A 14,163-nucleotide genomic window follows, 5' to 3' on the forward strand; every position below is an offset into this window, starting at 1 on the left:
AAGCTAACTTACATTTGAAGCCGTTTGCAAATGCAGATGAAGCGAGAATAATCAGGGAACATCTGTTAGTTTCAGCAGATGTCAGATCAGTGCACTGTTGCTTGGCAACTTTTCCAAGGCCTTGCCAAATTTAACAGTGTGTAAGTAAATCCTGTGAGTATTTTTCCAAAGAACTGTCTCTGATCCATAAAGGACCATATATGCAGGGTGCACTGCAAAAGGCTTTGACCACTTTTGATATTGTGCCTTGGCATGCACATCAAAACACTTGGCAACTATTCATAAGACATAAGAAGGAACTCAAAAGAAGGTGAGAGAGATTAATGTTGGCCTCAAGACTGGAAGCCAAAAGTTACAGTGTGGAGAGACATTAGCGGATCAGACAGCATCCATGGAAGGAAATGGACAGATGGTGTTTCAAAAAGGGGCTCTGTTTAGTTTAGTTTAGAGATACAGCACAGAAACAGGCTCTTCAGCCCACCGAGACCGTGCCGATCAGTGATCCCCGCACACAAACACTATCCTACACACACTAGGAACAATTTGCAATTTTTACCAAAGCCAATTAACCTCCAAACCTGTACGGCTTGTTAGAGTGAAACCAGAGCACCTGGAGAAAACCATGCAGGTCGCGGGGAGAACATACAAACTCCTTACAGACAATAGACAATAGACAATAGGTGCAGGAGTAGGCCATTCGGCCCTTCGGGCCAGCACCGCCATTCAATGTGATCATGGCTGACTCCGTACAGACAAGCAGCCATAGTCAGGATCGAACCCGGGACTCTGGCGCTGTAAGGCAGCAACCCTACCGCTGCGCCACCGTGCCTTCCTCTGCTTCAGACTGATGGAGTAGAGGGCACGTAGCTGGTTAAGAGAGGTGAGGGGAAGGGGTGGGACAAGAGTTAGCAGGTGTTCAATAGATTCAATTGAGGAGGAGCTGGTTGGCAGTTGAGTCAGGTAGGGAAGAGAGAGAGAGATAGGTGAAAGCCAGTGGTGATCAGTGGAAAAGGCAAAAGGATGTAGATGGTGGAATTTACTAAGGAAGACAGGGGAGCGACATGCCAAACCAGAGAAGGGAGGGTGCAGAGAACCAATTATTTTCCTTCTAAAGAGGGTGAAATAGGTCATCCTAAGTATGTAATTTTTTTTTTAACGGAGTTTTGATGGTGCTGGGCCATGCAACTTTTTTTGCATATCTCTAATAACCCTTGACAGGAATTGCAAGACCGTTTTAGAACTTGGTCTCATCACTCATGCTCTAGAATCGCACTTGATTCCAGAGCAGGTAGGAGGAGTAGTTGGGTCCTGGGCGGTATTTCTGAGCCAGATGGATATTACAACAGCCCGGTCGGTACATTAGGGCAGCACAGTGGCACAACAGTAGACTTACTGCCTGGCAGCTCCAGAGACCAAACTTCAATCCTGACTATGGGTGCTGTCTGTGCGAAGTTTGTACAGCCCCCTTGTGACCGGGTGGGTTCTCTCCGGGTGCTCCGGTTTCCTCCCACATTCCAAAGATGTGCAGGTGTGCGGCTTAGTTAGCCTCTGTAAATTGTCCCGAGTGTGTAGAATAGAGCTAGTGTGCGGGGATCGCTGGTCGGCGTGGGCTCGGTGGGCCGAGGGTCTGTTTCCATGCTGTATCTCTGAACTAAATATTTTGATACCAGTTTTCTAACCCAGATGTATCTGACTAATTGTGTCTAAATTCCTTGGTTGGTGTGGAGGTTGAACTCTTTAGCATCAGTGCAGGCCTCTGGGTTGCTCATCCAATAGTTTAACCACTCTCAAAGGTATTTATTCCCAAAATGCTGGAGTAACTCAGCAGGTCAGGCAGCATCTCAGGAGAGAAGGAATGGGTGACGCTTCGGGTCGAGACCCTTCTTCAGTCTCGACCCAAAACGTCACCTATTCCTTCTCTCCCGAGATGCTGCCTGACCTGCTGAGTTACTCCAGCATTTTGTGAATAAATACCTTCGATTTGTACCAGCATCTGCAGTTATTTTCTTATAGTTTAACCACTCTGCCACACTACCCCCTGAGGAGTGGAGATTGATTAGATGTTTGAGATAATCAGGAGTCAATGCGCCAGATCATGCCATGGGCTAGCAAGTGGCTGAGAAGACACCAACCAATTCGCTAGAGCCTGCACATCAGCTTGCTCCAGCTTTAGTTACAAAGACACAGAAGGATGCCATTCAGCCCATCGGGTCCATGCTATATTCCAGCAGAGAAATCCCTTTGCTCGCATTTCACCCAGATAGTTGTGAATCTGTGAAATTCTCTGCCGCAGAAGGCAGTGGAGGGCAATTCACTGGATGTTTTCAAGAGAGAGTTAGATTTAGCTCTTGGGGCTAAAGGAATCAAGGGATAAGGGGAGAAAACAGGAACGGGGTACTGGTTTTAGATGATCAGCCATGATCATATTGAATGGAGGTACTTGGCTCGAAGGGCCGAATGGCAGACTCCTGCACCTATTTTTCTATGTTCTATGTTTCTATTTCCCACTCCTTATTTTCCCTCTACCCTGCAACCTATTCTATCTCAAAATGCCCGTCTATTCCCTTTTGATCTTTTTTGCCCACAGTAAGGGCTAAGTTTCAGTTTATTTACTTCTCTGCGAGATGTGATTGGAAGCTGAAGCACCTGACAGGAACATGGGGTGAAGACTATACAGGCAGCACCCGAGGTCAGGATTGAACCCAGGTCCCTGGAGCCGTGAGGCAGCTGTACTAACTGCTGGGCCACCGTGTCTCAGACCTTGTGCTCCGTGTTTCAGTTTCAGTTTAGTTTATTGTCACGGGAAACCGAGGTGCAGGGATAAGCTTTTGTTGCGTGCTAACCAGTCAGTGGTAAGACAATGCATGATTACAATCGAGCCATTTACTGTGTCTTGAATAACCATTGATTCCAGGGGCATTTCCTCACTGTCTTGAGCCAAAGGATTGAAAATGCCCTGTATACAGTACATGCCTATTCATTCCACAGGTCTGCCAAATTTCATTAGAGTGGTGCATAATTATTTGTTTTGTATTATCGTTTTAATGCTTCAATAGAATTAGTCGTAAATGAATGTATTGTTTTGTAATTGTTTTTTTCAACAAGGTTGATGGATTCTTGATACATAAGGAAATGAAATATAACAGAGGGTAGAGAGAATTGTGGAGTTCAGGTTACAAACAGGTCACCCAGGACCTTATCAAATGCCAGAGAAAGGATGAGTGATATTCTCCTGCTCCTAGTTCACATGTTGAAGAGGGCACACGAGAGCCCATTATTGCGTGTAGATGGCTGATCTTCAGAATTCATACAGAGCCGCTATTTATTGATCGTGGAGTTTAATTCAGTTTAGAGATACAGCGCGGAAACAGGGCCACCGAGTCCGCACTGACCCGCGATCCCCGCACACTGCCGCTATCCTGCGCACACTAATGACAATTTATAATTATACCAAGCCAATTAACCTACAAGCCTGTACGTCTTTGGAGCATGGGAGGAAACCAGACATCTCAGAGAAAATCTACGCAGGACAATAGACAATAGACAATAGACAATAGGTGCAGGAGTAGGCCATTCAGCCCTTCGAGCCAGCACCGCCATTCAATGCGATCATGGCTGATCACTCTCAATCAGTACCCCGTTCCTGCCTTCTCCCCATACCCCCTCACTCCGCTATCCTTAAGAGCTCTATAACATATAACAACTACAGCATGGAAACAGGCCTGTCCGGCCCTACCAGTCCACGCCGACCATTCTCCCTGACCTAGTCTCATCTACCTGCACTCAGACCATAACCCTCCAATCCCCTCCTATCCATATACCTATCCAATTTACTCTTAAATAATAAAATCGAGCCAGCCTCCACCACTTCCACCGGAAGTCCATTCCATACAGCCACAACCCTCTAAGTAAAGAAGTTCCCCCTCATGTTACCCCTAAACCTTTGTCCCTCAATTCTGAAGCTATGTCCCCTTGTTGGAATCTTCCCCACTCTCAAAGGGAAAAGCCTACCCACGTCAACTCTGTCCGTCCCTCTCAAAATTTAAAAAACCTCTATCAAGTCCCCCCTCAACCTTCTACGCTCCAAAGAATAAAGACCCAACCTGTTCAACCTCTCTCTATAGCCTAAGTGCTGAAACCCAGGCAACATTCTAGTAAATCTCCTCTGTACCCTCTCCATTTTGTCGACATCCTTCCTATAATTTGGCGACCAGAACTGCACACCATACTCCAGATTCGGCCTCACCAATGCCCTGTACAATTTCAACATTACATCCCAACTTCTATACTCGATGCTCTGATTTATAAAGGCAAGCATACCAAACGCCTTCTTCACCACCCTATCCACATGAGATTCCACCTTCAGGGAACAATGCACAGTTATTCCCAGATCCCTCTGTTCCACTGCATTCCTCAATTCCCTACCATTTACCCTGTACGTCCTATTTTGATTTGTCCTACCAAAATGCAGCACCTCACACTTATCAGCATTAAACTCCATCTACCATCTTTCAGCCCACCCTTCCAAAAGGCCCAAGTCTCTCTGTAGACTTTGAAAATCTACCTCACTATCAACTACTCCACCTATCTTAGTATCATCTGCATATTTACTAATCCAATTTGCCACACCATCATCCAGATCATTAATGTAAATGACAAACAACAGTGGACCCAACACAGATCCTTGGGGCACTCCACTAGACACTGGCCTCCAACCTGACATACAATTGTCAACCGTTACCCTCTGGTATCTCCCATTCAGCCATTGTTGAATCCATCTTGCAACCTCACTATTAATACCCAACGATTTAACCTTCTTAATCAACCTTCCATGTGGAACCTTGTCAAATGCCTTACTGAAGTCCATATAGACAACATCCACAGCCTTGCCCTTATCAATTTCCCTGGTAACCTCTTCAAAAAATTCAAGAAGATTAGTCAAACATGACCTTCCAGGCACAAATCCATGTTGACTGTTTCTAATCAGGCCTTGATTATCCAAATAATTATATATATTGTCCCTAAGTATCTTTTCCATTAATTTTCCCACCACAGACGTCAAACTAATAGGTCTATAATTGCTAGGTTTACTTTTAGAACCTTTTTTAAACAACGGCACAACATGCGCAATGCGCCAATCTTCCGGCACCATCCCTGTTTCTAATGACGCTCTATTCAGCTCTCTCTTGAAAGCATCCAACGAACTGGCCTCCACTGCCTTCTGAGGCAGAGAATTCCACACCTTCACCACTCTCTGACTGAAAAAGTTCTTCCTCATCTCCGTTCTAAATGGCCTACCCCTTATTCTTAAACTGTGGCCCCTTGTTCTGGACTCCCCCAACATTGGGAACATGTTTCCTGCCTCTAATGTGTCCAATCCCCTAATTATCTTATATGTTTCAATAAGATCCCCCCTCATCCTTCTAAATTCCAGTGTATACAAGCCCAATCGCTCCAGCCTTTCAACATACGACAGTCCCGCCATTCCGGGAATTAACCTAGTGAACCTACGCTGCACGCCCTCCAGGGGAGAACATGCAAACTCCATACAGACAAGCACCCAAAGTCAGGATTGAACCGGGCTCCTGGGCACTGCAAGGCAGCAGCTCTACTGCCGCACCACCGGGCCGCACGAATTAATTAGTGTGATAGGGATTCCACCTGCCAGGTGACGTTGGGGAATTTTGGTGTTCTGCCGGTGTGCGAGACTGAGTTTTACTGGCTCAGAAGAGGACAGAACGCCTGCCTTCAGACCATCCTGCGATCCAGCCTCAATGGGATGGTCTCAGAGTAGTCATGCCCCTGTGATAAGACTTGCAGGTTTACTGGAGCATTGGCGCTTCTACCATCTGGCAAAGTCGATTCCGCTGAAGGCTTCTTCCCAGGACCAGGTATTTTATTGAGGGCAGGGCAGTGAGGTTGTAGTTGGGTGGATACCTGAAACTTCCCAAGCTTGCTGTTTGCGGCAATCCTCTCTGGAATACTGTCTGCACTGTGGTTGTTGGCAGACAGCTCTGCCAGGCGGTCATGAGGTCATAAGGAATAGGAGTCAAATTAGGCCATTCGGCCCATCAAGTCTACTCCACCATTCAATCGTGGCTGATCTATCTCTCCCTTCCAACCCCATTCTCCTGCCTTCTCCACATAACCTCTGACACCTGTTTTCTCAATAGTATTCACAATAGTATTCAGTAGTAGACCTTGAAGACTGAGCTGGTCATAGTCGTACAAGATCTTCAGCACAACTGCTCCATGCTGACCAACATGCCCTGTCTAAGCTAGTCCCAATTCCCCTCTTTTGGTCCATATCCCTCTAAACATTTCTCATCCATGTACCATCCAAGTGTTTTTTAATTGCTGTTATATTACCCCCTCAACTACCCCCTCTAGCAGCTCGTTCCATATAACCACCAAATAGCCAAGTGAGAACGTTGCCCCTCATTAAATCTTTCCCCTCTCACCTCAAACCTACGCCCTCTGGTTCTTGATTCCCCCTAGTCTGGGTAAATGACTCAGTGCATCCACCCTATCTATTCCTTTCATGATTTTACACACCCCTATGGGATTACCCCTCGTCCTCCTGCGCTCCAAGGAATAAAGTCCTTGTCTGCTCAACCACTCCTGATAGCTCAGGCCCTCGAGTCCTGGTACCAACCTCGTATATCTTCTCTGCACCCTTTCCAGCTTGATGGCCTCCTTCCAACACAGCGGGGCGTGGCCAAAACTGAGTACAATGCTACAAATGCGGCCTCACCAGCAGTCCTGTTTCCTGAATTTCTTGTTGTGAGTGAAGCCATTTTCCAGTGGGGATTTTTGTGCCCCACACACCCAGAGCACGACACACGATTGGTGAGGAGAGAAATCGATCAGATCCTGGTTTCAGTTTGTGTTTGGGGTCAAGTTATGAAGAAAGATCATGTGGAACTCCAGTGGCGCAAACAATTAAAATAATCCTGAATTTATCGCTGAAACTAACAGGAGGTACAAAGCGTGTAGGAAGGAACTGCAGATGCTGGTTTTACACCGAAGATAGAAACAAAATTCTGGAGTAACTCAGCGGGTCAGGCAGCATCTCTGGAGAAAAGGAATGTGCCGTTTCGGGTCGAGACCATTCTTCAGACTCAAATGGGTCTCGACCCCGAAACGTCACCTTTTCTCCAGAGATGCTGCCAGACCCGCTGAGTTACTCCAGAATTTTGTGTCTATCTACTATGTTTACAAGAACAATTAAACCACAAAGTACCAGGATAAGCGCTCAACTAGGAATACCAAGCCCAAAGCCAAAGTATTATCTAACTATCCAACTGAATATAGACAATAGACAATAGGTGCAGGAGGAGGCCATTCGGCCCTTCGAGCCAGCACCGCCATTCAATGTGATCATGGCTGATCATTCTCAATCAGTACCCCGTTCCTGCCTTCTCCCCATACCCCCTGACTCCGCTATCCTTAAGAGCTTTATCCAGCTCTCTCTTGAATGCATTCAGAGAATTGGCCTCCACTGCCTTCTGAGGCAGAGAATTCCACAGATTCACAACTCTCTGACTGAAAAAGATTTTCCTCATCTCAGTTCTAAATGGCCTACCCCTTATTCTTAAACTGTGGCCCCTTGTTCTGGACTCCCTCAACATTGGGAACATGTTTCCTGCCTCTTAACGTGTCCAACCCCTTAATAATCTTATACGTTTCGATAAGATCTCCTCTCATCCTTCTAAATTCCAGTGTATACAAGCCTAGTCGCTCCATTCTTTCAACATATACCAACTTATGCTAAGTACAATAAATAACGCCCTATGCAAAAAACAGATGCCTACATGTTAACTAGCTCTTAATAAAACTAATCGTGTAGACGCAAGTATATCATTGGGGTTATCATGTGGCCACCTCCCTTCACTAGTCTTTCATCGATGTTTAGACATCTACTATGTTTACATATGCTGTTGTGCTGCTGCAAGGAAGAATCTCCTTGTTTCTGTTTGGAACATATGACGATAAAACATTCTTGACTCTCTTGGCTCATCTGAGGTACAAAGCAGCTGATAATAATGGACGAGATTGCCCCCCTGCTTCTAACACATGATGAACTCCATTGTCAACAGGAGAACTGCGCGGCTCTGCTGGAGCAGTGCCTAAACCAGGTAGAATCAAAGAGTCCTCTGAACCAACGCTTGCACGCCGCCGCAAACGGCGCGGTCGACTTTGCCCCGTCGAACAGGACCTCGCCGAGCTCCGCAGCAGTGCGGCACAACTTCAGCTTGGTGGTCGATGGCAAGACGCTGACCTTTGCACTGGAGAAAACACTGGAGGACAAGTTCCTTGCGCTTGCCCAAAGTTGCCGCACTGTGTTGTGCTGCCGTTCCACACCATTGCAGAAAAGCATGGTGGTCAAACTGGTCCGGGACAGACTAAAAGTGATGACCTTAGCCATTGGTAAGTATATTTCGTTTGACGTGCAACGTTACTGAGATCACCGCACTCACGCACGCCCGTTGCTTCTGGTTGCACATTGTCTCAAATGCCGATAGACCAAATGATAGATTTTTTGGTCATCACTTGGCAGCTGGTTAGTACAGGCACAGTTTCTGTCCCATAGTGCCGGTGACCTGGGTTCGATCCTGACCTCGGGTGCTGCCAGTGCGGAGTTTGCACGCTTTCCCTGTGACCACACAATGTTACTGCAAAGCTTCTCAGTTTAACCTGACTCATCAGTGTCCTATCCCACAATATCTTCATGCAACGGTAGAGTTGCTGCCTCACAGCAGCAGAGACCCAGGCTCAATCCTGACAATGGGTGCTGTCTGTATGGAGTCTGCATGTTCTCCCTGGGACCACATGGGTTCTCTCCAGATGCTCTGGTTTCCTCCCACATTCCAAAGTGGTGCAGGTTTGTAGGTTAATTGGCTTCTATAAATTGTCCCAAGTGTGTAGGTTAGAACACTAGTGAACAGATGATTGTTGGTCGATGTGAACTCTGTGGGCCGAAGAGCCCGTTTCCACGCTGTGCCTCTAAACTAAACTAAACAGAATTTATGTGTAGGAAAGAACTGCAGATGCTGGTTTAAATCGAAGGTAGACACAAAATGCTGGAGTAACTCAGCGGGACTGGCAGCATCTCTGGAGAGGAGGAATGGGCGCCGTTTTGGGTCGAGACCCTTCTTCAGACTGATCAGTCTGACGAAGGGTCTCGACCCGAAACATCGCTCATTGCTTCTAAACAGAACTCTATCATTCTCGAGTTTGGAACTGCAGAGGAATTGAACTCCCTTGTGTAAATTGGGTGGAGTAAATACATGAGGTGGTCCAACTCACTAAGACAGTTCCAAGCTGGGCTTAATTCATGGCAGAGTTGTAGTGTATTGATGGGCAACATTTGATGAGCCAAAATCCCCACAACCCCTCATATGAAACAGTATATTCTGAATGTCCTAGCATCTTAATCTTAACATTATGTTCCCTGCTGCACCAAAAGAAATTTATTCTTTAATTTTCTAAAACAACTTTTTTGTTATATCACCCTTATTCTATGTGCTCAAGGGAATATCAGCTTACAGGAGATAGCCTGGCCTTGAAATTAACGTTTTAGCCCCAGGTATTAATAAGGTGATGTAAATGGTAATAACCACCAGTCTATTGGGAGTAGAGTAACATTTCTGTTTATTATGCCTGTCTTCACTGTATTATTTCCAGCAGGGCGTGGACTAGATCGTGGACAATATCCAAACAAAGCCTGCCGCGTCCTCTTTCTCTGGTGCTGGCTGTAAATAATGGCCCAGACATAATAAACACAGGATTACAGAAGTGGGATGAGGGTTTTAAATGCTTATGTTCTCCAGGTCTACATAGTGCTCCTTAACTCTGCAGTCTCAGTGGATGTGGCGATTCGGAATAGTTGCATTAACACCGAGCACGCCGCAAGCTGTTGCCAGATCTGTAGAGCTTACCCAAGTATTCGGATGCTTAGTTATTTCTGTAGCAGAAGGGAACATTTAACGTTCTCTTAAATAAAAAGGACATTAAGTGCTGGATTAACTCATAGGGTCAGGCAGCATCCCTGGTACATTCTTTTGTTTCTGCATTTTTAGTTTAGTTTAGTTTAGTTTAGATTAAAGAAACAGTGTGGAAACAGGCCCTTTGGCCCACTGAGTCCGCGCCGACCAGCGATCCCCGTACACTAGCACTACCCTACACACATTACGGACAAAGTACAATTTTGCTGAAGCCGATTAACCTACAAACGTGCACGTCTTTGGAATGTGGGAGGTAACCGGAGCACCCGGAGAAAACCCACACGGTCACATGGAGGACGTACAAACTCCGTACAGGCAGCACCCGTGGTCAGGATCGAATCTGGGCCTCCGCGCTGTAAGGCAGCAACTCTACCGCGGTGCCGCGCAGTTGTGGCTCAGTTTATGTGCTCCTGCTGCTCCGACTAGCCCCTCGACTCAGCTTGGACATTTTTTGATGGAAGATCACCAACCGTGAACACTGGCTCTGCTTCTCCCTTCACAGATGTCGCCCGGCCTGCTGAGAGTTTCCAGCATTATTCCTGCTTTTATTTCAGATAGCACGACTGGGTAGCACCAAATGGGAGAAACTCCAGCAGGTCCATACAATCATGTCAAAGAAGCGAAGAAGTCCTATTGTTTCCGTCCTTGGTTTTCACTGCATTATTCATTAACTGTAGGAGACGGGGCCAATGATGTTAGCATGATCCAGGTTGCCGATGTTGGAGTGGGAATCTCTGGCCAGGAAGGAATGCAGGTAAGCAGTGCCCTCTACTTAAATTCGTTTTTAGTTTGGAATGGAATATTTTATTGTCCCATGTGACTAGGCACAGTGAGATTCTTTGCTTGCATACCCGATGTATACAAATAGCAGCCATCTACGGCGCTGACAAAGTTACAATAGACAATAGACAATAGACAATAGGTGCAGGAGTAGGCCATTCAGCCCTTCGAGCCAGCACCGCCATTCAATGCGATCATGGCTGATCACTCAATCAGTACCCCGTTCCTGCCTTCTCCCCATACCCCCTCACTCCGCTATCCTCAAGAGCTCTATCCAGCTCTCTCTTGAAAGCATCCAACGAACTGGCCTCCACTGCCTTCTGAGGCAGAGAATTCCACACCTTCACCACCCTCTGACTGAAAAAGTTCTTCCTCATCTCCGTTCTAAATGGCCTACCCCTTATTCTCAAACTGTGGCCCCTTGTTCTGGACTCCCCTAACATTGGGAACATGTTATCTGCCTCTAATGTGTCCAATCCCCTAATTATCTTATATGTTTCAATAAGATCCCCCCTCATCCTTCTAAATTCCAGTGTATACAAGCCCAATCGCTCCAGCCTTTCAACATACGACAGTCCCGCCATTCCGGGAATTAACCTAGTGAACCTACGCTGCACGCCCTCCATAGCAAGAATATCCTTCCTCAAATTTGGAGACCAAAACTGCACACAGTACTCCAGGTGCGGCCTCACCAGGGCCCGGTACAACTGTAGAAGGACCTCTTTGCTCCTATACTCAACTCCTCTTGTTACGAAGGCCAACATTCCATTGGCTTTCTTCACTGCCTGCTGTACCTGCATGCTTCCTTTCATTGACTGATGCACTAGGACACCCAGATCTCGTTGAACTCCCCCTCCTCCTAACTTGACACCATTCAGATAATAATCTGCCTTTCTATTCTTACTTCCAAAGTGAATAACCTCACACTTATCTACATTAAACTGCATCTGCCATGTATCCGCCCACTCACACAACCTGTCCAAGTCACCCTGCAGCCTTATTGCATCTTCCTCACAATTCACACTACCCCCCAACTTAGTATCATCTGCAAATTTGCTAATGGTACTTTTAATCCCTTCGTCTAAGTCATTAATGTTACAAAGCACACCAGCTCCTCCTTTTGTTCTCTCTTCCCCCCCATCCCCACAACGGTTCCCCCACCCCGGGTCCCCATTGCCCTTTGGTCTCCCACCCTCCCCAATTGTCCATTGTTCTTCCTCTCACGGTGGCACCCCATCCCCGCCGGGTCCTCCATTGTTCTTCCCCCATTTAGAGATACATATGAGCCCTTCGACCCACCGAGTCCGCGCCGACCTGTGATCCCCACACACTAGCACTATCCTACACACACCTCTAACCCACCACTCTATCTCCAGGTCCCTCAGGTCGGCCCACTTGGAGCTACTCACTATCCCGCGGTCTAGGCTTAAGCTCAGGGGTGACCGCGCTTTTGTGGTTGCAGCTCCTAGACTGTGGAACAGCATCCCTCTCCCCATCAGAACTGCCCCCTCCATCGTCTCCTTTAAGTCCAGGCTCAAAACCTATTTCTACTCCCTAGCATTTGAGGCCCTCTGAGGGGGGCGCTGTGAACTGTTTATGTATGTGCTGTTATGTTTGTGTGCCATTGTATGTCCGTTTCTTAGTACCTGAACTGATGTACAGCACTTTGGTCAACGTGGGTTGTTTTTAAATGTGCTATACAAATAAAATTGACTTGACTTGACTTGACACTAGGGACGATTTCGTAGAAGCCAATTGTAACCTACAAACCTGCACGTCTTTGGGACATGGGAGGAAACCGGAGCACCCGGTGGAAACTCATGCGGTCACAGGAACGTACAAACTCCACAAACGCAGCACCCGTAGCCAGGATCGAACCCCGGTCGTTGGCGCTGCGCCACTGTGCCATCTTTGCTGGGGTCTGCTCTGGAGATGTTGGGAGCATTCTACCCATTCATTTATAAAACACCTTTAACACATTAAAAACTGCCTTGCAAGAGTGTAGTGAGGGCTATAAAAAGTTCATAGGTTCTCAGAGCTGAATTAGGCCAATTTGGCCTGTCAAGTCTACTCCGCCATTCAATCATGGCTGGTCTATCCCTGACTTTCCCTGCATTCTCCTGCTTTCGCCCCATAACTCCTGAAGCCCTTACTAATCAAGAATCTGTCGATCTTCTCCTTAAAAATATCCTTTGACTTGGCCTCCACAGCTGCCTGTGGCAATGAATTCCACAGATTCACCAAAAAGACATTTAGTGCAGGTGGCCAAAAGTTTGATCAAAGTGTTGGATTTGATGTCGGGCCTTAAACAAGATGGCTTACTTTTATGCAGTGGGTTTTAGGACAAGAAAAGGATCATGTATTGACTTAAGGATTTCTGAAGTGTAGTGACAGGAGGAAATAGGGAAGATAATTTACTCACAGCAAGTTCCAGTGAATATTTTGAAGAGGTTACCAGGGAAATTGATAAGGGCAAGGCTGTGGATGTTGTCTATATGGACTTCAGTAAGGCATTTGACAAGGTTCCACATGGTAGGTTGATTAAGAAGGTTAAATCGTTGGGTATTAATAGTGAGGTTGCAAGATGGATTCAACAATGGCTGAATGGGAGATACCAGAGGGTAATGGTTGACAACTGTATGTCAGGTTGGAGACCAGTGTCTAGTGGAGTACCCCAAGGATATGTGTTGGGTCCACTGTTGTTTGTCATTTATATTAATGATCTGGATGATGGTGTGGCAAATTGGATTAGTAAATATGCAGATGATACTAAGATAGGTGGTGTAGTTAATAATGAAGTCGAGTTTCAAAGTCTACAGAGAGACTTGGGCCTTTTGGAAGGGTGGGCTGAAAGATGGCAGATGGAGTTTAATGCTGATAAGTGTGAGGTGCTGCATTTTGGTAGGACAAATCAAAATAGGACGTACAGGGTAAATGGTAGGGAATTGAGGAATGCAGTGGAACAGAGGGATCTGGGAATAACTGTGCATTGTTCCCTGAAGGTGGAATCTCATGTGGATAGGGTGGTGAAGAAGGCGTTTGGTATGCTTGCCTTTATAAATCAGAGCATCGAATATAGAAGTTGGGATGTAATGTTAAAATTGTACAGGGCATTGGTGAGGCCGAATCTGGAGTATGGTGTGCAGTTCTGGTCGCCAAATTATAGGAAGGATGTCGACAAAATGGAGAGGGTACAGAGGAGATTTACTAGAATGTTGCCTGGGTTTCAGCACTTAAGCTACAGAGAGAGGTTGAACAGGTTGGGTCTTTATTCTTTGGAGCGCAGAAGGTTAAGGGGGGACTTGATAGAGGTTTTAAAAAATTTAAGAGGGACGGACAGAGTTGACGTGGGTAGGCTTTTCCTCTTGAGAGTGGG

General features: G+C 46.5%; 1 protein-coding gene across 1 annotated transcript in view; it reads left to right on the forward strand.

Annotated features, from left to right (window-relative positions):
• The window catches only part of atp10a (ATPase phospholipid transporting 10A), a 228,889-nt gene that overhangs the window by 195,040 nt on the left and 19,686 nt on the right, over positions 1-14,163 (forward strand). The window contains exons 14-15 of the mRNA XM_078402973.1: positions 8,100-8,430; positions 10,685-10,761. Coding sequence (XP_078259099.1) covers positions 8,100-8,430; positions 10,685-10,761 — 408 coding nt within the window. The remainder of the gene's footprint in view (positions 1-8,099; positions 8,431-10,684; positions 10,762-14,163) is intronic.

This window comes from Rhinoraja longicauda, chromosome 7 (genome assembly GCF_053455715.1).
Source record: "Rhinoraja longicauda isolate Sanriku21f chromosome 7, sRhiLon1.1, whole genome shotgun sequence".
Lineage (NCBI taxonomy): Eukaryota > Metazoa > Chordata > Chondrichthyes > Rajiformes > Arhynchobatidae > Rhinoraja > Rhinoraja longicauda.